We start from the raw sequence: 22684 nt of genomic DNA on the forward strand, positions 1-22684 counted from the left end.
CCCCGATTCCCCGTTCCTTGTTTTCCAGATGAGCTTCGCGAGAACGGCTAATTGTCGCACTGAAAGCCTGGTTATATCATTGTTGCGAAGTTGTTCCAGCAATCATAAACACAATATTTCAACACATCATAATTAAATTTTATTCAAAACTCGGTGTTTCATATACATTCCAAAAAGTTCCTTATCTCAAACAACTATCAATACTCTATTCTATTAACTAACATTAATTTAAAACATTTTTTTTCATTTGAAGTGAAACTCGCAAAAATTTAAAACAAGAAAAAAGTCGCTTGCATTAGCTCTCTAATATAATCAAAGCTATATCCGCAAAATTTTGACTCAGTTTACCCAAATTTTGACTACAATATTTTAAACATCACAGATCTAAAGACAAGATATTTTCAGCAACTGGCCGCTGAGATTTAGAAAAACACTCAAATATTTCGCGTTTCAGAATGCAGAAATATGACGCACAAGACACCAGTTAAAAATAATCTAAAATATACCGATAATATAGGATTTGACATTTTCGTTTTAGGCGAAGCCAAATTATTGCATGCATGTGACGTGGATACTGGACTTATATTTGCCTCCATTTGTGCCTTGCTTTATTCTACCCTTAATAGCCTTTCTCTAATGTGAAATAATAATTACTTCCCCAATGATATTTTGATGTAATAAACTTGGCCTGTGGTTCTCTTGCTATAAACATTTCGGCACCTAATAAAAAGAAAAAAAAGGAAGAATGCATTTTATTCTAGTTATCAATTATTAGCTCGGAACTTTGCCAAAAATAAAAGGCCCCAAATGTTATAGCTTTATAACTGATACGCTTGTATATAAAATTCTAAAAAATGACTTTTGTCCTGCTATTCTGGTGTCAAAATATCAATTATACTGGTAACGTCGTACCAAGAGTTTTTCGCATTAATTTTATGGAAGGTAGTTTGGCGCTTTGACACGAAACTCTGGTGGAGATGACAACAGATATGGGCATACCAATTGTACACCAATATAGGGGCACGAACCCGTACTAATACTTCACTATATTATACCCATGCAAGAGGTAGTTTTCGTTAAAAAAGTCACGGATAGAGTATTCCTTCCATATATTTAGAAGATGAAGTCAATCTCTATTCAAGCAAACTTATAACCAGCCATGTTTGTTGTTTTCCACTGGAATTCCCAGGAACTCATAACTTTCAAAATATGTTAACACATGGCTTTAACCTGATCGGCTCTCTGTCGTAGAAATAATAGACATTGATTGCGTACTGATACAAAAATTTGTTTCGAGGTACTCAAGGATTTTTTTCTAAGTGCAGTCCCGAAGAGCCATTTAAGCGCGGTCCCAACGAGCGAGATCCATGAGGTGGAAAGAGCTTATTTTTGAGATTCTTAACATACCAGACATTGTATGAAATTTAAAACGTCGTAATTTTTTTCTACTCAAACATTGCTCGGTTCTTTTTACAATTTTATTTTCTTTTCTTACGTATTCCATTCTAACTTGGGGTAACAAAAAACATTTAATCTATTAAAGTTTCCTGATGTTGATCAGTAAATTAGCTTGTAGGTACACCACGTAAGTCATTACGTCACTTTAACTTACGTTGTGTACCTACAAGCTAATTCACTTATTGATGTCTGTTGTCACCATGCAAACAAACAAGAATATTATTTCCTGATATTTTTAAGCTATAGACTGTTGTGTTTATGTAACAGTGTACCAAAGATTTAAAAAAAAGAATCTTAGCATTCTTTAGACACTCGCCCTGTCCGCCATTATTATTGACTGCAAGAAATACCTCCACTCAAGTTCGATTTTTGAATAAATTTTTTTTGACAAATAATATATTCTTCGGCACGCGTATCTTTGAACAGTACACATTCTATGTTTATTTTTTCTTTGCTCTCTGTTTTCCGACAAATTTGTTACGAATTTTTCCATTGTCGTTACAGAAAAATTAAACTTTGCTGAGTTTTGTTGCTAATACATTTTTGAACTAGAGCTTGGTATTAGCTGCACAAATCAACAAATCGCAGTCGTTAGAAATTCTCCTGTACATCATTATCACCAAAACACTAATAATAATAAACATATATATATATATAATAATAAATGTTCGATTTAAGACGAAAGGACTTCAAATATTTTTACTTGATTTTCAAAGCTTTGAATATTATTATTGAGAAAAATAGTCAGTTATACGAATATGTGATATAGATTTTGAGAAACACTGTGAATAAATGCTAATTTTTCATGTTCGAACGGTTCAGGCAAAGGTAGTTGCATTTATTTTACACTTACATCGTGATTAAACATGAAGCGAAAAGTTAACCAGATTCAATACAGGACTTCAACCTCAGAAGGGGTGAAAGAATGGCTTCCTGCAAGGAGGGATCTCGTGTTGGCTTGTTTGTATGTGTAACCAGGTGGAGTTTTGAAACTGTAGCCAAGATCGGTGTAGGAATACGCGGTGGTTCCTGCGTTGTTTGAAATATACAGATCATGGCCGCCCCCAAATGTTGGTCCGTATTCATTTCTTCGGTAAATATCACCCCCATCATTCCGATTAGTTAACAAAGACTTGAATGGACGGATGTCGTCATTATTACGAAGAGAAAACAAAAAGGAACCTGGAGCAGATGTCCAGTAGTCTGTAAAATACGCAGTAAATTCTTATTAAATATGATTATCTCAGATTTCTGTAATGATGGACAATAAAATATTCCGCCACATAACTAAACGGTCTAAATTTTTGCATAATTAAGAGGAGGTATTTTTCTATGTCGCGTAATATATTCTCAAAACCTCAGTTATATCTTCATGCAACAGCACTAAAATTTTCAGCATTAAAAATGTTTTCCAAACCTGAAAAGCATCCGCAAAGTATGTTTACTGTATAATCTCAAAATATTGTGAAAATGAAAAGATTTCTCGGGATACGCCGAGAAGAAAATGACACTTGAATCGAAGCTTCTTTTGTATTCATTTCAGTTATAATGGCGTTGAAACATTGTTGATAGCCGCCGCATTATATTTTGTAATAACTCCTTTGTTTGGTGTTTTGCATTCACCAAATACAGTTCAAAACTTAGTTCACAACATAATCTAAACAATAACGGCAAAATAAATGGATTTTGAGTGGTATGCCGAAAATATTTTAGGTTTTGAGCGTTTTCCCGTCAAAATACATGACATAATAAAAAATCTCCTCTTAATACGACACACTCTAAGTATATTTTCATGTTACGAAGTGGACAAATCCATGCATTAAGGGTGTAAATTATGCACGAAGTATGTAACATACAAATATACAATTATTTTTATATAGGTGTATATAATTATAAAGGTTTATAGGGGATTTGAAAGAACGGTGATAACACATTTATATTGGGTGCCACTATTACATTAAAGAGCCTCTGGAGTAAGAACCCGTTTATCAATATCCGTTTGTCAATGAATCGAATTGAATCATTTTTAGTAAAAAACTGAAAGCTGTTAAATAACTCGAATATCCTCAAACCTCGTTGGACGACATTAATTCTTAAAACTACCTAAATTTTAATAAAATAATTATTTAAGCTAAGTACATACGTAAAATGCTGCTCAAGATCTGAAATAAATTTAGCAGAATCCTACGTCTAATTGGCCATTCCGAAGTTGCGGCAGTGGGCTGGTAATAGCGAGAACGACAACGCATTAAGGGACTGTTTTTGGGACGTAGACAATAATATTCGTCCCGAAAACAGCCCCATGATACGTTGTACATAATATCACTATTACCAGTCCTTTAGTGCAACTTCCGAATGGCTAATTATCATGGTATTATTGCTATTTACTAGAATCGTACTCTATTTCCTTTTTTCATAGCTTTATAACATACTATTATTATACTATAGGTTGCTGTTTGACGTTTTCGAGGAAGAATATCATTGTTTCTCGAGAAAAAAATTCCTGATAAAACCAAAACTGCCACAAAATACGCCGTTAAGATATTTAATGCCTAAATTCTTTAATAAAGCTACCTAACATTGGAAACTACTGATTCCACAGGAAGATAACATGATCAACGCTCGATCGAAAATTGTCCAAAATTCTGTGTCATGGACGTAGGAATGGAATCTGGTAACGAGTAATAACGTCAGTTATCAATAAATAACCTCACAGGCAGCCCGGTCACTGCTGTTACGTCATGCTATTATATATGTATATAATTACAATAAGGCTGGCAACTCTCTCGCAAAAAATATTATACATATTATACCTCAGCAATTTTACTGTTGTTAATTCGCAAACTTTTTCATAAAGCTGTTTTTTAAACATTAATTGAACGAAATAGAATGTGAAAAAGAATGATAACAGATCCAATGAAAATCATCAGGAAACATTTATCAAAAACAAAAAAGGTTTTCACTTCATGATTGAATTGCGAAAGAGAAACAATTTAAAACCTAGCTATAAACTTAAAATGTTAGAACTAAGGTGGTACGTGCTATAGTATAGTGGTTGTTTAATCCGTGTTTGAACTAACACTTAAGCCTGTTTTCCACTTCAACCGCATCGCACCGAAAGACATCTTTGAAATGGATAAACAGCCTAACGGTCGCACGGCCAGGTGCACCGCACGTGACTAAAGTTTTTAATTCCAGGTAAACTCCCTCTGCAGGAAGTCGCGCCGGTGACATAAAAATTCATCACTCTCGTGTGATTCGCTCTTGACCAATGAAACGCTACAAACACCAAACTTTGACATGTGGCTTATAAAAATTGTATTTAATTCCTCCAAATAAAGCAGATAACTTATATATTGTTTCTAGCAAAAACTTTCATGACAAATAAGGCTACGATAAGACTCTGAAATTCATTTTCGAGAATTTAGAGTCATAAAATTTCTCGCTGATATTGAAATTGCAACCACGACCGTGGCATTATTCCGAACACTGTGCTTCCATGCACCAGTTCACAGATTGCAGTACAAAATTTGGTTTCCAAAGGTTTAAATTTCTATGATGACAAAGAATATAACATGAAATTTTATGCAGTTATTAATTTTGATCCAATTTTAAAAACGTGTTGCCCATTGAGACTATAATGCCACACAATCATTTTATTAAAAGAATATCATAACTGAAACCTATATTAAAATATTTTTTTGACAGAACTAGTAAATGCCACGCACTTATTCGTTTAGTATTTTACTTCCGGTTTACAAACATTTTTTAAAGCTGCTAGCAAATGGGTATGTTCAGGTGGATCCAGCACTAGTGCACTAATTTGAATGACACAAGAAAACTATTTGCCAAAAGAGTATTTACATCTGATTAATAGATGACGTCATTTTGAGAGTATATAAGGAACCGAGTTTCAACATCAGATCACCCCTGATGAAGACACTAGACCGGAGTGTCGAAACGTTGGGTCGTGAAAGTTAATCTTTGTGTGGTGATTACTTTCATTTACTAAAACCAGAGTAGCGATAATTACGATGGATTATATACCTGGTTGCCGTGAACTCATAAACTTCAATTCGTCACAAGAAAACTGTTAAAAATAACCACTTTGTTTTTGTGATCCAAATTAGTGCTGGATCCACCCCTGGGTATGTAATTATTCGATAAAAAATAATAAATGTTTATCAGGTCTTACTTGCAGGAAAAGGATCAGTCCACGAAACTGTCGCATATCCACCAAATATATAATTCTTATTATCTTTGACAACTTTAACAATCGTCAATGTCGGTGATTTTCCATCGCATTGAGAATGAAATGTTGAAGCTCCCCATCTATCTTTCGAAGCACGCCAACAAACATTCCAGTCCTTGTCAGATTGTGGCAACCATTCATTCAATTTTCGTTGAAAGTCACCAGGCTCATTTTTCAAGATTTCTTAAACACAAATATTGAAGTATAAGAATACAAGATGACTTGAAATTGACTCGGACAAAAAGAAGAAAAAATAATTATGGATAATTCTAAATTAACACCGACAAGTATTGAGAGATGAGTTTAGTGTGTTTAATGACTTCGACAATGAGAAAACTTGCCAGGCTGAATGACATCGCTGTATAAAGACAATTCATCTTAGACTTACCCGAAGCATTCATCGATGACTATCTTTGAAAGCGGGGACGTGGAATTCCAGAGAATGGGAAGATGTCGGGGAATAACGAGAAAAATCGGGGAATAACTGGGAATATTGCATACACTGTGTAAAATCTTTATCAATAATAACGATCCCATTGTAATACGAGCATGCATGGTGTGTTTAAGAAAAGTAAAATAGACGTTTGGACAGCAGTCGAAGTTTAAACCAAAAACAATCCCTTTATTAAAATGTCCACGGTCAAAAATCAATCATTTGGTTCGATTCTGCAATAAGGGGATACTGGCTCATGCCAATAAACATATAATTAAAATTCCAAAATTTCCCAACACCAAACGACAAGAGTTAATTCAAAATATAAAGCGGCTATCAATAATGTTTAAAATATCAACGCCATTATCACTGATACAAAAGTAGCTTCGATTCAAGAGTCATTTTTCTCTAGGCGTATCCCGAGAAATCGTTTCATTTTCACAATATTCTGAGATAATACAGACTAATACAGTAAACATACGTTGTAAATGCTTTTCAAGTTTGCTAAACTGTTAAAAATTTAGTACTGTTTGCATTAAAACATAATTGAGGTTTTGAGCATGCATATATTACGCGACATAGAAAAACATCTTTTTTTAAAACCTTCAGTCTTTAGAAAATATGGCTTTTGTCGACCCAGAGAATATTTATGGAAAAAGATATTCAACTTTGTAAACAAGCGATTAAAACTAAGGATTAAGCTAACCGGCCCCAGAACAATTATAATGTATAATTTTAAACTCGATCGTCAGTTGGATGCATCTAAAATTAACACTTGAAACATACAATAATATGCGCATGGTGTATGTGTCAAAGTTATAATAATAAAAATTAATGATCGAAGGTGAATATCGTTTGTCACTCCACATCTTATTTATTATTGAACAAATTGGGTATCACTGCACAATGGAATATCCCTATTTGACTGACGCCTAGGATTAATATTTGAGAATTTACCAAACTTTTTTAGTTTATTTGGTCATTTTAGTGTTGGTCAGTTGAGGTTACGCGATTTGCACTCGGCACGCGATGTCATAGATGATGGTAGGTGATAGAAATCAAGGGAATTACTTTTCTAAATGCACATATTACCCACAGGTTTGGGTAACCGATGCTATTCCACTAATATCTAGCAATTATTCAGCAGTAAATCGGAGACGAAACTGTTTTTGTACAATTAGAAATAAAAATTTTTTCAATAAATTTTTTCAATAATTATATTGCAATTATACAAATAACAATTAATGCTAAAATTATTTACCTGACGCTGACAGTAGGCGCTGACAGTTGTATGAACCTTGTGTGTTTCTGCAAACTTCATTTTGGCTGCAGTTGTGTGTCCTTTTTTTACATTCGTCAAAATCTAAAATACACTTTCCTAGCTTATAAATATATAATTATTCTTGATACATCCCAACATAGGCTCATTGTTTAAAGACAGCTAAAACTATAGAAAAGTAGGAAAGAGTAGGTAATTCCAGTTATCGCAAAGCATGCTAGGAACTGTGGACGTTTCAGTATTTTTGAAAAAAGAGGCATTCGGCTTCACAGTTTCTAAGCCAGAATGTATTTTCAAATTTACCAACTAGGTATTTACGTGAAAGACTGGATTAGACAATTTCGCTTTATATGTTATGGCGAGCTTTCTGTGAAAATCATACTAGCGAAGTCGCTGAAGTAGAAAACGATTCGCTTCGAAAACGATTATTTTGGAATGGATGTTTCGAGCTAAAAAAAGTTCGAGATGAAAAAATTCCCAAACTGAAATTTCAAAGGATGACCGACTTTCGAGCTATTTCGAAGTCTGTATGGCGCCGCTTTCGGCCGATCACATCTACATAATCTGCGCTTCATACTTAGCATTTTTACCATGAAGAAACTAACGCAATTTTGTTTAGTTAATTGGGTCTTCGACAATATCCTGCCGTATTCCGTTTTTTTTTCCTTAAGGTTGTCGTTTATTCTGGTTTATTCTGTTTTTAAAGTTTCAAGGGTTGCAACCCTAACCGATCCTGGATATTTATTTCTCAAAAAATATGTATAAAGAATAATTTGGGTTTTACCCCGAGCAAACAAAAGGGGTCCAATGACTTATTCTATTGTTTCGTTGTTCTATTTTATTGTTCCCTATAATTTATGCAATATATGCAAAACGTTTTTCGTCGCTTTTCCTAGCAAACTAAAATTCTCATTCCATTTTACTTTCGTGCACGATAACACAAAAAGTAATACAGCTAACTTGATAAAATTTTCATGGTTGACTTTAAAGACAATTGGCACGATGTTGAACTGAAAGTTTTGTATTCCCTTCAGTATAAGTAAAATAGCGACTGCCTGTTTAAGATTGATCGTAAAAGTTTTATATTTCTAGTCTGCAAAACGTTTAATACTGGACAAGTTTTATTTATTCTAGTTCAGCTCCGAGGCAAAAATATTTAGATATAGTGATTGAAGACTCCTGCAAATATGTTTTTTTCACTCAGAGCAACTTGGCTTGCAAAATGGCATGAAAAATATTTTATTCAAAATAGAAGAAAAATGTTTTTGGTAAAAGACAACCTTAACAGCATCCTTAAAACACAAAAGAGAAAAAGCTACAAAGACTTTATATTTTCCCAAACCCATACAGGCATGCAATTATTATAACAAAGGAAAAAAGTAGTTTTGAGAATAAGCTTTTTTCTGTTCTCTCAAAATACTTTTATGAAAGTTTCTCTTCCTGCATTCATTAACCAGGTAAACCATTAATGTTCTATGTGTCTTGAGATACGACAGAGAATGATATATAATAGGTATCCGTTAATGTCGTTTGGTATAACTCGCCATGCAGAATTATTAAGGTTCACACCAACCCTATATTTTGTATAATTAGGAGCAATATCTCTGTGACTATAAAACTCTCTGCAAATAATTTAGCTCTGACCACCTTAACAATAATGATTATGCTAGAATAACGCTTTTGAGACAACATTATGTAAATTAAGAGTCATTCAAAAATCAGTGTATTTTGTGTTGTTTTCTTTATTTAACAACTGAAAACAATCTTACCTTTGCATTTGCTTCCATTTCCTGTGTAACCACTTTGACACTGGCAGTTGAATGAACCTGGAGTGTTGGTGCAATTTGCATTTTTGTCACACATCTCTGGCGTTCCTTTCCCACATTCATCAACGTCTAGAATACACCCGTTAATTTTAATAGTTAATACAGTATATTAGAGTTCTCGGTGATAAAAATATTTATTACCATGACAAAATTACTGCATGCTGATTGGCCGAGAGTTGTTTCATAAATTGTACTGTAGTACAATAGACTCTTCCTGTAATTACGTTGGAACTTTACCGTTTCCAGTTTAGAACCACCCGAAATGAAACGGATTTCAAGTCGTACTTTGACGAGCTATTGTGGAAAGGTGTAAAACATCCTTTTTCAACACGTGCGTCAAAAAGAATTTTTCATTTCGACCAATAAATGCGGAAATAAACCATAACCCGATCTTTTTCGCTACATATTTGCACATAGCTCGTGAGAATAAAATTTGTTTCATTTCATTTCATTTCAGGTGGTTCTAAACTGGAAACGGTAAGGCTGTGACGATATTAGCAGAAGTGTGCATTGGACCCTAAATTAATATTCTAATTCGGGGTGTATATTTATAAATCATCACTCGTATTATTAAGGTGGTATTATACAAAAAAGTTTCTCATATATTTTGAAAAATATTGAAATACTTCATGCCACATTTTAGGTTCCTCTAAGTGAAAACGACTTTAATTATTCAATTTTGAATCATTACAAGACCACCCGATGATTTCCATACGGACGAAACAGATTGTAGTGGCCGATTTTTGGTAAAAAAAATCTTGTATATGTATCTGCTCTATCTACATGGTTTTGAGCAAACTCTAGTATTTTGACATACGACATATGACATTTTTATAATTGTATAATGAATATAATATATATTATATTAAAATAGTTATATTATATTACTCATTCCTGCGCAATGGCATAAATGTGTCACGCAACAACTAAACGACTTTCGGGATTTTATTATCGTCACTCTGGTTTATTTAATGAAGGCAATCAACACACAAAAATTACATTCACGAAAGATTACATCCACGAATCTAAACAGCTTCGTGTGATTCGTGAATGTAATCTTTGTGTGGTGATTACTTTCAATAATTTAATCAGAGCAGCCAAAATTGCAATGGATTAGATGATCTGCATTGCAGTGAACTTATTCGTTAACTAAACGACTTAGCTGACCTGACCTGTGCAGTTTTTTCCATTTCCTTCATATCCAGTTCGACATTCACAAGTGTATGAACCAGCCGTGTTTGTACAGTTTGCATTGTGGGCGCATGGACTATCTGCACATTCATTGATATCTGCAAAATTCATGTCTGAAAGCTTTTTTTGCATGGGGACATCATAATAATTATTGTTTTATGCTTTTAAAGAATGATTCAAAGCGTTATGACTTATAACTAGCTCTTTTAACATCAACAATAGCATGGAACATCAAAGGCAAAATGAAATCTAAACTACATAGTGTTAAAACTTTGTAGTCGCTGTGTGATTTGAACAATTATTAAGCGGCAAGCTGTTTGAGAACAAGGCAAATTAACCATGTAGTAGCAAACACGTCGGCCTAAAGTGATCGTGCATTGATTATGAAAATCGCCTCACGTTAATGTGGTGGTGATGTAAAACAACAATCCTGTAATAAAATAATAATTGTACCATTGCATTGCTTTCCATTTCCTTTGTAACCAATTTGACACTGACAGCTATATGAACCTGGAGTGTTGCTGCAATTTGCGTTTTGGTTACACTGATAACTTCTTTTCTCACACTCGTCAACATCTGAAATAGAATTATGTAATCATTAATATTATTTATAACAAAAATGTCATGGCGTGGTATAATCAACCATTGAAAATATAAATCAAGAACAATTTAGGTCTTCCAGCAGGAATGCCGGGCACATACGCTTTTGCGACACCCAAAATTATTACCGTTATTATTCTGTGTCATGGACGGTCGATGTTTGATGATTTTGTTAGTGAATTTGGACGGGTAAAGACTGGTGATCAGCAATCAGCCTGGTTGGCCAACGTAAAAAGCATGTATTTTGTTGAGAACGTCAGAAAAAAACTTACAATAACAGATATATAATCTATATTACGAAGTGCTTGAAACATGTAGTTTGCAGTTTATGAAACGATTGTAAACTCAAAGCTTTTGAAATCAACTGCAAAGATCCGCTGTATAAAAATTCGAAGAAAAACATATCACCAAACATATGATATATAAGACATATGATACTTTGATATTTTTAATGTTCAATTTTTATCCGTAAATTAAGTACTGCAACAGCCCATTTAATTGCAACTAGGGCACAGACTAATAAATTCCAACTATGGTTTTTTTCCGCCTGTCCGAGTTGAGAAATCGTTTATGGGGTAAATTTCGCATACTTTTGGTCTATTACTGACCATAACGTACTTAGAGAAAAGTTACATAAAAAAATAAAAACCTGAAATCAGTTGAATCATTTGAGAAGATATGAATTAGAAGAAATAAGTAAGACAGTTTCAACTATAAATCAACCAAAATCAACTTTATTTAATCAGGGTAGTCACGATGCAGTTCAAAAAGTACTGGTACTAAATCTCTTGTTCATTCTGATGGGATTACCTAGCTAAATGCAAAGTAAAATTCTTAATGCGTATTTAACTCTCACTTACCTTCAGTTACCTATATGAGAAAGAAAAATATCGTCGTAAATATTTTTCAAATTATGTTGTAGAGCAATGTCAAATGAGTTATTGTGAAGGGACGGAGCAGTGTCGAATGAGTTACAGGCAGCAGAAACTATAGGAAAGTGGAGACAGATGTAGGAAAAGTCATTTGCCCTGGCTTTGCTATACTATAACCAGGGTGGTTATAAGATAGGGCGGAGTAACGCCAGATAGTCGCGAGAAACATGTGTGATCATAGAGATTATAAATAACACTAGAGGAGGCATTGGTATCGGAAACATCAGTCAAAAAAGGGAGCGCGATAATGGGGGCAAATTCAAGTCCCGGATGCTAAGCCAAACGCTGATTGGCTAGATCAATGCCTCCTTAGCAACCACGTTAGCAACAATTTAAAAAAATTATATTCGTTATTTAGGTCGCTTTGCCGGTTTTTTAAGGAAAAATATTGCTTTTTGAAACTGGTTTTACAAATTTAGACATCCTGAGACGATATTTTAGGCAAAAAAACATTTAGAGATAAAAAAACTCGCTAAAAACGACTTTTTTTGCCTCGGACATCGTGAGTGAGTGAACATCCGGGACTTGGATTTGCCCCCCATTAACGCGCTCCCCAATTTCTCCTCGATGACCCCTCTAGTGTTATTTATAATCTCTATGTGTGTGATGCACAGACCCCCCGCCGAGGTCCGAAAAACTTCTAAACATGGCGGACTGCACGAAGCTGAAATTGAATACATTTTTAGTCCTGATGATAGTGACATGGAAACAAATACCTCAAAATCAACTTTAGCATTGAAAACTAATACTAGCTTCACTGTTAAAGAGTTGATTAACGTTTAAGTCGAGTTTCGTGGAACAAAATAAAGCCTGAAGCTGAATTTGCCGGAAAAATTCTTGCAAACACGCGTAAAAAGGAATATTTTACAACTTTGTATTATTTTGTCTCATCGCTTGCCATTTACATGAATAATTAATTTTCCCGTACGCTTTTTAATTTTCCCGCCTTTACTTTCTTTGCATCTTGATTAAAATTAATGGTCGATTGTTTACTCGCCCCACTCCCCTGGGTACCTAAAAGTTCTTTCGAGATAACTTTTATTTTTTTGAAGATCGACTTTAAGTAAACTTTTTGAAAAAAGCTCAAAAAATTGTCACTTTATACAAGAATAATAATAATCGTAACAGATTCGGCAGCAACTCTGTTTTGTTTACGAACCTCCTCGGCTTCTGTGAGGCTTGGTTTTCAAAGATTTGCGGAAAACTTAACGTTGAAAGTTTCCATTCTGCTGTTGTGACGCGGTCAAATGTTTCTTGCAAGTAAGTTTATGTTTTTCTGGTATATTTTTATCGTTGTAACTAATTATGTCCCTAGTAAAGAAAATGTATGTCTTGTTTTTTAATATAAGTACATAAACTGTGAGAAAAAATATGATTTGAAGCTTTTACTATTAAATTTTTAAGACCATCCCGTTTGCGAAAGCAGTTGTGATGAAAAAAAATAATACTACGAAAGTAAAAACGGATTTACAAAAAAGGCTAAAAAATCTATGTGATAAAATAATGCTAGGAGTACTTATCTACATCTTGGACACTACGTCCGAAAGCTAAATACCAAACGATACTTTTGTCATTGAAAAAATTCAAATATTTAATTATTTGCGTAAAAATTCAAAACGTGGTCCGTGTCGTCCGTAATTTTGATGTCCAAAAAATTTGCTATTCAACCGTTATAAAATCCATTGTTAAGACTCTAAAACGACAGCCAACCACAATACGAACCCAGGAAATACAGAATAGTGGGGATTGGCTTAATAACTGAAAAGTAAAAATGTTTTTAACTGAGGTAAATAAAAAAATATATAAAAAATTTTTCTTCTAGAACTTTCCTACAAACATGCATGCTAGCCCAAGGCCTAAAGTGAAACACACATATTTCACGCAATTATGCGGCGTTCCTCCGCCCTGACTATAACCGCCCTGACTATAACATAGCAATACGTACATAGAGATATCTTTTTTTTTGGTTAGCGAAATGAATAATTATGTGGCATTTCTACAAGCTCTTTCTATCTATTATAGGATGATGGACGAAAAATTGAAACTCTAATTTACAATGATGAAATTGAAGTTTTCTTAGAAAGAAATAATTGAATTACTCAAAATCTTTAATATACAGATTTCATCGATTTCGCGTCGTCGCGTCGTTGGTTGAATGCAGTATCACACTTGAAAAATGTGTTTCTGCTCAGTGCAAGTCTCCAACTTTGATCTAAAAGTATAGCTGCCCTTTGTTTTTTTTTTCTATAAAGCGATACAGTTGCATGAATCTAATCATACCAAAACGTCTTCGTAAAAAATCCATGGCCCATTCTTCATTTTGGTTTTGTTCATCTTCACCGTGCTGTTGCTCAACTGACAGTTTGCTGTATAAAGGTTGCTTGGTCTCACTCTGTAGTTGTAACCATAGCAATTGTCTTGATTAATACAGAGAATGTGACACTCTCCCAAAAGATGGATGGTATGATTTGATATAAGATTGGATGGACGCAGTGCCTGGTTTCCTGTTTGATATAAAAAAATATTATATTTTATATATATATATATAATATATATATATATATATATATATATATATATATACACCCATTTGCAAAAACGTTGGCCGCAGATAGATAGATAGATAGATACTCGAAATCTAATTAGAATTGCATATGTTGTGTAATATGATTGAAATCCCATGCAAATGTAATCATATGCAATTCTAATTAGACTTCGAGTATCTATCTATCTATCTATCTGCGGCCAACGTTTTTGCAAATGGGTGTATATATATATAATATATATATATAATATATATATTAATATATATATATATATATATATATATATATATATATATATAGATATATATAGATATAATATATAATATAGATATATACATAAATAAATATAGATATATATATATACATAAATATATACATATATATATATATATATATATATATATATAATTATATATACAGTATATATAATATTATATATATATACATAAAAATATATATATATACTGTATATATATATATACACCCATTTGCAAAAACGTTGGCCGCAGATAGATAGATAGATAGATACTAGAAGTCTAATTAGAATTGCATATGATTACATTTGCATGGGATTTCAATCATATTACACAACATATGCAATTCTAATTAGATTTCGAGTATCTATCTATCTATCTATCTGCGGCCAACGTTTTTGCAAATGGGTGTATATATATATATATATATGTAAAATTAATATATATATATATATATATATATATATATATATCTGTGAGCTATATATTATATATTAGACGTGGGAGATAACTCCCCCTTTACACAGGCCTATATAACTTATTTAAACTTATCATATACTTATATAGGATAAATCATTGTGATTTTTCCATACCTACAAAGATTGCAACGTTTTTTCGTTTTTACATGCGACTGAACTGAACAAGTACATACGGTACTTGAAGGAGTCAAGGGTTAAATATTCGTTAGAAAGTAATTAAGCAATGCAAGAGTTACTCCAACAAAACGAAAAGTTGCAGTTCATCCTGAATTAAGCACTTTAAACTCGCGAGAACCGAACTTTTGTCGAAATGTAGACATAGGAAAAAATTCCTACTCAATGTAACATAAGCTTCTATAATCCGTTAATATCACCAGGTACAAAATTATAGTGTACATAACTTTGGCAACAGAATGCGCGTATTTTAAATATTGTTAATTCACCTAATGAATGTGGCAAGCTCTGCTTGCCATACGAAACAAATTTGTAGAGTGAATAAATTCGTATTCAGTAGCTAATTCAAGCTGTATTTAAACTTAGTGATCTTTATGCCGTAATTTAAGCTGTATTTGATCTTTATGCAGTAAATCAACCTGTATTTAATCATCAGGCGACATTTAATATTTAATATACTTGATATTTATAAATCAAAAAGGGCCGAAATTAAAATGCATGTTGTCGGAAATACATAGCCCTCTTTCAGAAAACGTCTTAGGTTATTTATAGTTTAGGTAATGCAATATTATATTCGATGTTGCGGAAATCTCACCCCCAAAACGCAGGAAATCGCATTTGCTGCATTCTAAAACTTCTTGGGGGAGGATGCCCCCAAACCTCCGAAACACTGCTATAGCCCCCAAAATTCAATTTTCTTACGCCTCTCAATATTCTGGTCATACATTATCGCGCTGCAGTAGTACAAAATTATTTGGCATTTTTTTTCGGATTTAGTCCCCTAACGATTATTTGACCCCCCAACCCCAAAATTCTGCTGCCGGTGAGTAAAGGCTTTGATGTTTTACGGGATTGAGTGTGGGCCCCGGTGCCCCGCACTGAAAAAATACCACGGCCCAACGAAAGGTTAATCCGGCCCTGATCAAATATTTGTACAAAATCCGCTTTTTTGATTTATATTATGAACGAAATAGAAAACATTTATGGTTTGTTAAGCCCTGATTCCACGGGCGAACTTTTTAGGCGAAATGCAAAATATTTCTCCTGCTTCTTTTGAATTTTGAGCAATGAAGCAGAATTAATTTATTCAAGTGGTCGAAATTCGAAAGGAACATGCGAAATATTTCGCATTTCGCCGAGAAAAAGCGCCCGTGGAATCAGGCACTTATATATGTGTTATTTCGCCGAAATTCACAAAGCACAATCGAAAAACAAATTTGGGACAACTTTACGGATCACGAAATTGACTAAAACCACACAGAAAGCCTTGGCTTATGTTACGGCTGACAGTGATTCGACGTTATAACCAACGAATTGCACTCGAGACGTGGAAGTTATCTTGATTTGTAATCGTGAATTGAAATACAGCATATAGGAAAACTTAAATAACTATATAGCTTGCATTACAGCTGATATGGCATGGAAAGGAACTGAAAAATATCAATCTTTCAAGAATACATGCAATCTAAAAGAAAACAGCAGTACGCTGCACAGAAGACGCCATAAATGCATGCGACTATAATTAAACATAACATAATATAGAACTAATATAGAACTAAAATAGTCTAATAAAGTTTCTGAAATGTCACTTACATACAGTCCCGTTTTCCCCACAGCGCTGAACTAGTCTTTTCACAACTTTAGTAGCAAATTTTACTAAGTACGCACCACTATAGATACAGGTGTTACTTCTGTGACTATCTCACAAACTACAACAAATTGTTTTCCCGTGTCTGGATATACCCCGGTAAAACACTCGCTCTCGTTGTTCAAAGATTACTTATTAATATAATAAGATATATACCCACCACTAAAAGCCTCAATGCAATTCAGGGCAATTTTCGGGGCGTCGCGGGATGCCTGGTTAGGGGAGTGTATTATTATATATATACAAATCACTCGCGCCCTGGCAATCTTGAACAAGATGCCGTTAAATCACGCTTCAGGTTATTTGTAAATTTCTTTGTCAATATCTAAGGAAATTAAGATGCAGAATATGTAAGCTCCTACCTTCACTGATGCGCTTAAAATTCCTCATTGCACATGGTTTGTCATCTTTCGCATGTTGTGAACTAACCGTTGGCAAAATTACCAGAAACATTTTGATTAAAAGTAACATTTGCGGTAGAAATATGAACGCGATGTGTTCCGCTTGTGATCCTGTGAGTCAACTGTACGGCAGTTAATTGCATCGGGCATCTATATTTACAGCGCTTTATAACAGGTGCAGCCGTGCAGGCCATTTGTCACTGCGGTTATTTTTGACCCATGCCGATGGCAATTAATTATTTTTATCAAATTCGACATTGCTGAAATAACGGATAAGATGACATTTTGTACTAATGAATCGTATAATTTTAGCTGAAATCATGCATTCACCGGTTCCGTGCTAGAAGTTCATTTTTAAATTTAAAGCTTCGTAGAAGGTCATCCGACGCCTACATACAAATACAAACAAAACGCGAGCACATGCAGCTTCGATTTCGGTCGTTAATATTTAATAATCTGTAAACATGCATTAGACAATATTTTATGACAAGATCACAAGTTAAAAATTAAATTTAAAAATGCGGCATTATAGTGGCAATATTAGAAATAAAATCCCCGTTTACTCCACGCTAAAATTGGTATATCCTCGCCAGTTTCATCTGTGTCCAGACTTTGTTTTTCTAGCCTGCTGTATGTGCACTAATAAAATTTTGTATACGGGTAGCCGCGTGTCGTGCATGAAATTTTCTTTCATCTTGGTGCTGATAGGTGCTGAAAGTTTGGTGAGAATGAGTTCACTACCAATCCGATATTTTTAACGGTATCGTTCGACATGAAAATATCAGTATCTCACATGCAGATAAATTTGTTAAGAGAAAACCTAAAATACAAAGTCTTTTACCCTGAACAAACGATTACATAAAATTAATGCACTAATGATTTTTCCTATACTCACTTCATTTGTTGAAAGTGCAATGAAGTGTATAATCCCAAATTCCTCTATGATACGATGATTTAAATTGCAAACAACACATTTGAAGAGAGAATCGCCCTTAATTTATTTCCCTCTTTTTTCGTTTGGCTTTCCTTTCTGACGCACGCGCTACCTTCCAGTGGATCCGTTCGCGCTTTTTTGTTTTCTTTTTACAAAATGCATGGGTTGAATATATGTATTTTGCAAAATAATATACATTTATGGCTGTTGTGTGTCAACATCTGATCGTTTATAGTCAACAAAAATAATATACATTTTCCCCTAATATTTTGGGTCTTTTCTTCCCAAGATTGTATTGGATTGAAAGCAACTGCAGCCAACTAATATATTTATTTGATCTCTGAATACCAAGAGTACTATTCTGAAATAATTAATGTTAACCTTATTTTTTGTGGATTTCTGTCGTTTCTGGCATAATATATAAAGATGATAATTTTTTATTACTACTACTACCATATTATAATAATGAATCAAGCATTCATAATTCGTTCCTCAACATTCAGGAAAGACCTTCTTATTGAAAAGTGATAATTTTCTCCAAGATGTCAGTTTATCGCAAGTTCGGCTCTCAAGTGTTTCTTATAATCGACGAACGTGTTCAGAGGCATGTAAAACACTTGAAAACAATGAGTATAATAAACTCGCGCTTACCGCTCGTGTTTTCACGCATTGTTTTCACGTGTTATTGATGTACAAGATACTTAATGAACACACTCCGCCGGCTCTTCGGGAGTCTTTTGTGAAAGAGAAATAGATCAAACTAACTATCACCTCCGAAACTCTGCAACAGACCTAAGTCTCCCTAGGCCGATTCGAGAGTACCTTTAAAAAAGTTTCAAATATAGCGGCGCTATGCATTGGAATCGGCTCCCAAACGAAGCAAAATCAGCCGAGTCGCTTCGTTTGTTAAAATCAATTGTTGTTGGACACTGAAACGCATCCTACCTATTCATATAATCTATCTTTGTGTGAAACTGTCTGTGTGTAAATTTCTTTGTCAATATCTAAGGAAATTAAGATGCAGAATATGTAAGCTCCTACCTTCACTGATGCGCTTAAAATTTCTCATTGCACATGGTTTGTCATCTTTCGCATGTTGTGAACTGACCGTTGGCGAAATTACCAGAAACATTTTGATTAAAAGTAACATTTTTCGGTAGAAATATGAATGAGATGTGTTCCGCTTGCGATCCTGTGAGTCAACTGTACGGCAGTAATTGCATCTGGCATCTATATTTACAGCGCTTTAACAGAACAGGTGCGTGCCATTTGTCACTGCGGTTATTTTTGACCGATGGCAAGGTCAACACATATACAACGTGACCAAAAAGGTGAAAAAATATTACTGTATAGCCTTCCATAAAAAAGCATTTATGCGGGATATTATCTAGTTGTGTGTGTATACCTTAATTAAGTTAATTGTAAATGCCTAAGTTAAATGCCATGAGAACTGCTTTGTTTGTCACAAAATATACACATGCATATGTTTGCTATATTAATTGTTTAAAAGATCCTGAATCATCTCCGGCAATAATTTTTAGAGTAATTAGTTAAATATTTAGGTTTCACTCTTCGTGGTAGTACTCTTTTCTTCTAGTAATCTCAATTTAAAATTTCTAATGACATAGGGGAGGGTTGGGGGGCAACCGAACAAAAAATTTGAATTTAACAAAGTTGCGCATATTTTCATCAAATTCAACATTGCTGAAATATAACGGATAAGATGGCAATTTGTACTTATGAATCGTAAAATTTTAGCTGAAGTCATTCACCTGTTCCCGTACTGAAAGTTCATTTTTGAATTTACAGCTTCGTGGAAGTGTTTTTTTTCCTTTAAGCCTACATACAAATACATACAAAACGAGCACAGCATCAATAATTCGGTCGTTAATATTTAATAATCTGTACACATTAGATAATAATTTATGACTAGATCACAAGTTAAAAATTAAGTTAAAAATACGGCATTATAGTGGCAATATTAGAAATAAACTCTCCGTTTACTCCACGCTAAACTTATTGGCACGGCATTGCTAAAATTGGTACCCTTCCCAATTTCAACTGTGTCTAGTCTTTGTTTTTGTTGCTTGTAGCATGTGCACTAATAAAATTTGGTAATACGGGTAGTCGCGTGTCGTGCCCTGTAGTGTAAACAAGTCTAAAATATCATATCATATATTGATTAATTCATATTTTACAATTCTTAATGCATGTAAGTCTTAATGCATGTAAGTACCTATACGTTAATGCTTTTGCCAGCTGCAGCAGACCAACGCGTTAAGCACTCACATACTGTATTTGCGATTGTTTGCCCTGAAGTTCGAGAATCATTTTAATAAACTTCTTTCACCTTGGTGCTGATAGGTGCTGAAAGCTTCGCGAGAATGAGTTAACTACCAATCCGATAATTTTAACGGTATCGTTCGACATGAAAATATCAGTGTCTCACATGCAGATAAATTTGATAAGAGAAAATCTAAAATAGAAAGTCTTTTACCCTGAGCAAACCATTACACTGATGATTTTTCCTACTCACTTAATTTAAGATGATTTTTCCAACATTTGTTGAAAGTGCAATGAAGTATATAGCTAATCCTAAATTTCTGTATGATAACATGATTTAAATTGCAAACAACACATTTGAAGAGAGAATCGCCTTTAATTTATTTCTCTCTTTATCGGTTAACGTTTGGCTTTCCTTTCTACATTTTCGCTTATTTTTTTTTTAAAATGGTTGAATATACGTATTTTACATTAATATACATCTATTTTGGTGTTGTGTGTCAACATCTGATCGTTTATAGTCAACAAAAATAACATACATTTCCCCCTAATATTTTGGGTCTTTTCTTCCCGAAATTTCATTGGATTGAAAGCAACTAGTCTCTAATATTTTTATTTGATCTCTGAATACCAAGAGTATTATTATGAAATAATTAATGTTAACCTTATGAGCGGATTTCTGTCATTTCTAGTATAATATATTAAGATGATATTACTACTACTACTATATAATAATAATGAATCAAGCATTCATAATTCGTTTCTCAACGTTTAGGAAAGACCATTTTGTAAAGTGATAATTTTCTCCAAAGCAAAAAGATCGCTCAATTATTTGTAGCTATAGATGTCAGTTTATCGCAAATTCGGTTTTAAAGTGTTTCTTATAATCGACGAACGTGTTCAGAGGCATGTAATATCAGATCATATATAATTCCACGCCCTTACGAAAAAAATATTCAATGGACAAAGACAGAAATGGATAAATGAATATTTTTTTATTAAAGTTTACATAACAAATCATTTTGACCACCTGCATTCCATCAACCCGTCATGGAGATGAAAGAAAAACTCTCCAGACCCTTTTAACATGTGATGTAATGTCAAAGATGCCTGCGTCACCTGCTGTCCTGTATTATGAATGTAAGGGCCTGTTTACATGGAGCGAGTTATCCCGGCTAGGCGAAGTAAAAAGCGCATCACATCAAAGGCTTAAACTAATAAAAGTCTTTCATATCTATATATGCCGTTGAGCCTCGCCTAGATAACTCGCTCCATGTAAAACGGCCCTAATGCTGAATATCCATTTAATCTCACTGGTCTCAAATCTCTATTCAAAAGAAAAAAAAATAATATGCGAATATTTCGCTAGCGAACTTTCTCATTCTAAGTGGAAATCCACTCTAAAGCTCGCTCGAACAAAATACTAGATCTGAATGAAATATTTTTGATGTATTTTAGATATAACAGTAATATTTTGTTAATGTGTAAGTTGAATGCATTTAAGCATTCTTATATATCTGTGGTTTACTAGTTATATCAATTTTGAAACGTGCATTTTTTTCGAGTATATACCATTAATAAATTTGCCTTTTATTTTGGCCCGCAAGGAAAAGAAAGAATCTCCTTATTATTTTTCTACAGAATACCAAATTCAACATTAAAACGGCATTCAAATGTTACAATTACAACTGTCCTTCATTATTCTTGATTATTGAGCGTTTATTGAACACATTACAATTGCTATATACATGCAACTAAATTATTATGTGTTTACTTCGTTATAAAATCATGTAGTTATAGCTACATACAGTAGTCCCTTGCTAACTCGAACTCCCGAGGGGAAAGTTCCGTTTTAAAGTGTTTCTTATAATTGACGAACGTGTTCAGAGGCATGTAATATCAGATCATAATTCCTCGCCCTCACGAAAAAAAATTCAATGGACAAAGACATAAATGGATGAATGAATATTTTTTTATTAAAGTTTACATAACAA

General features: G+C 33.7%; 1 protein-coding gene across 2 annotated transcripts; it reads right to left on the reverse strand.

The window, feature by feature from the left end:
• Positions 1 to 264: 264 nt before the first annotated feature.
• LOC114541572 lies at positions 265 to 19486 on the reverse strand. Of its 2 annotated transcripts, none has more exons than XM_028561446.1 (10): positions 19449 to 19486; positions 14252 to 14475; positions 11900 to 11909; positions 10893 to 11015; positions 10421 to 10537; positions 9192 to 9317; positions 7405 to 7506; positions 5654 to 5893; positions 2312 to 2661; positions 265 to 720 (listed from the first exon to the last, which is right to left on the reverse strand). In XM_028561446.1, the coding sequence occupies exons 1-9, from the start codon at positions 19474 to 19476 to the stop codon at positions 2348 to 2350; spliced, it is 1284 nt and encodes a 427-aa protein (XP_028417247.1). In that variant the 5' UTR covers positions 19477 to 19486; the 3' UTR covers positions 265 to 720; positions 2312 to 2347. The 2 variants fall into 2 exon arrangements, with proteins under 2 accessions (XP_028417247.1, XP_028417245.1); XM_028561444.1 differs by lacking the exon at positions 19449 to 19486 and adding an exon at positions 17435 to 17479.
• Positions 19487 to 22684: the final 3198 nt, after the last annotated feature.

The sequence above is a fragment of the Dendronephthya gigantea genome, unplaced genomic scaffold, assembly GCF_004324835.1.
Source record: "Dendronephthya gigantea isolate DGI-Jeju-01 unplaced genomic scaffold, DenGig_1.0 000003F, whole genome shotgun sequence".
NCBI lineage: Eukaryota > Metazoa > Cnidaria > Anthozoa > Malacalcyonacea > Nephtheidae > Dendronephthya > Dendronephthya gigantea.

What these genes read in the sequence shown, in the direction of transcription:
- LOC114541572 (XM_028561446.1), bottom strand. Translation starts at nt 19,476, where the DNA reads ATGAGAAATTTTAAGCGCATCAGTGAAG. An exon ending in AAATGGAAAGCAATGCAATG is followed by an intron (nt 10,538 to 10,892) that starts GTACAATTATTA and finishes TGAATTTTGCAG; the next exon opens with ATATCAATGAATGTGCAGAT. An exon ending in AAATGGAAGCAAATGCAAAG is followed by an intron (nt 7,507 to 9,191) that starts GTAAGATTGTTT and finishes AGTGTATTTTAG; the next exon opens with ATTTTGACGAATGTAAAAAA.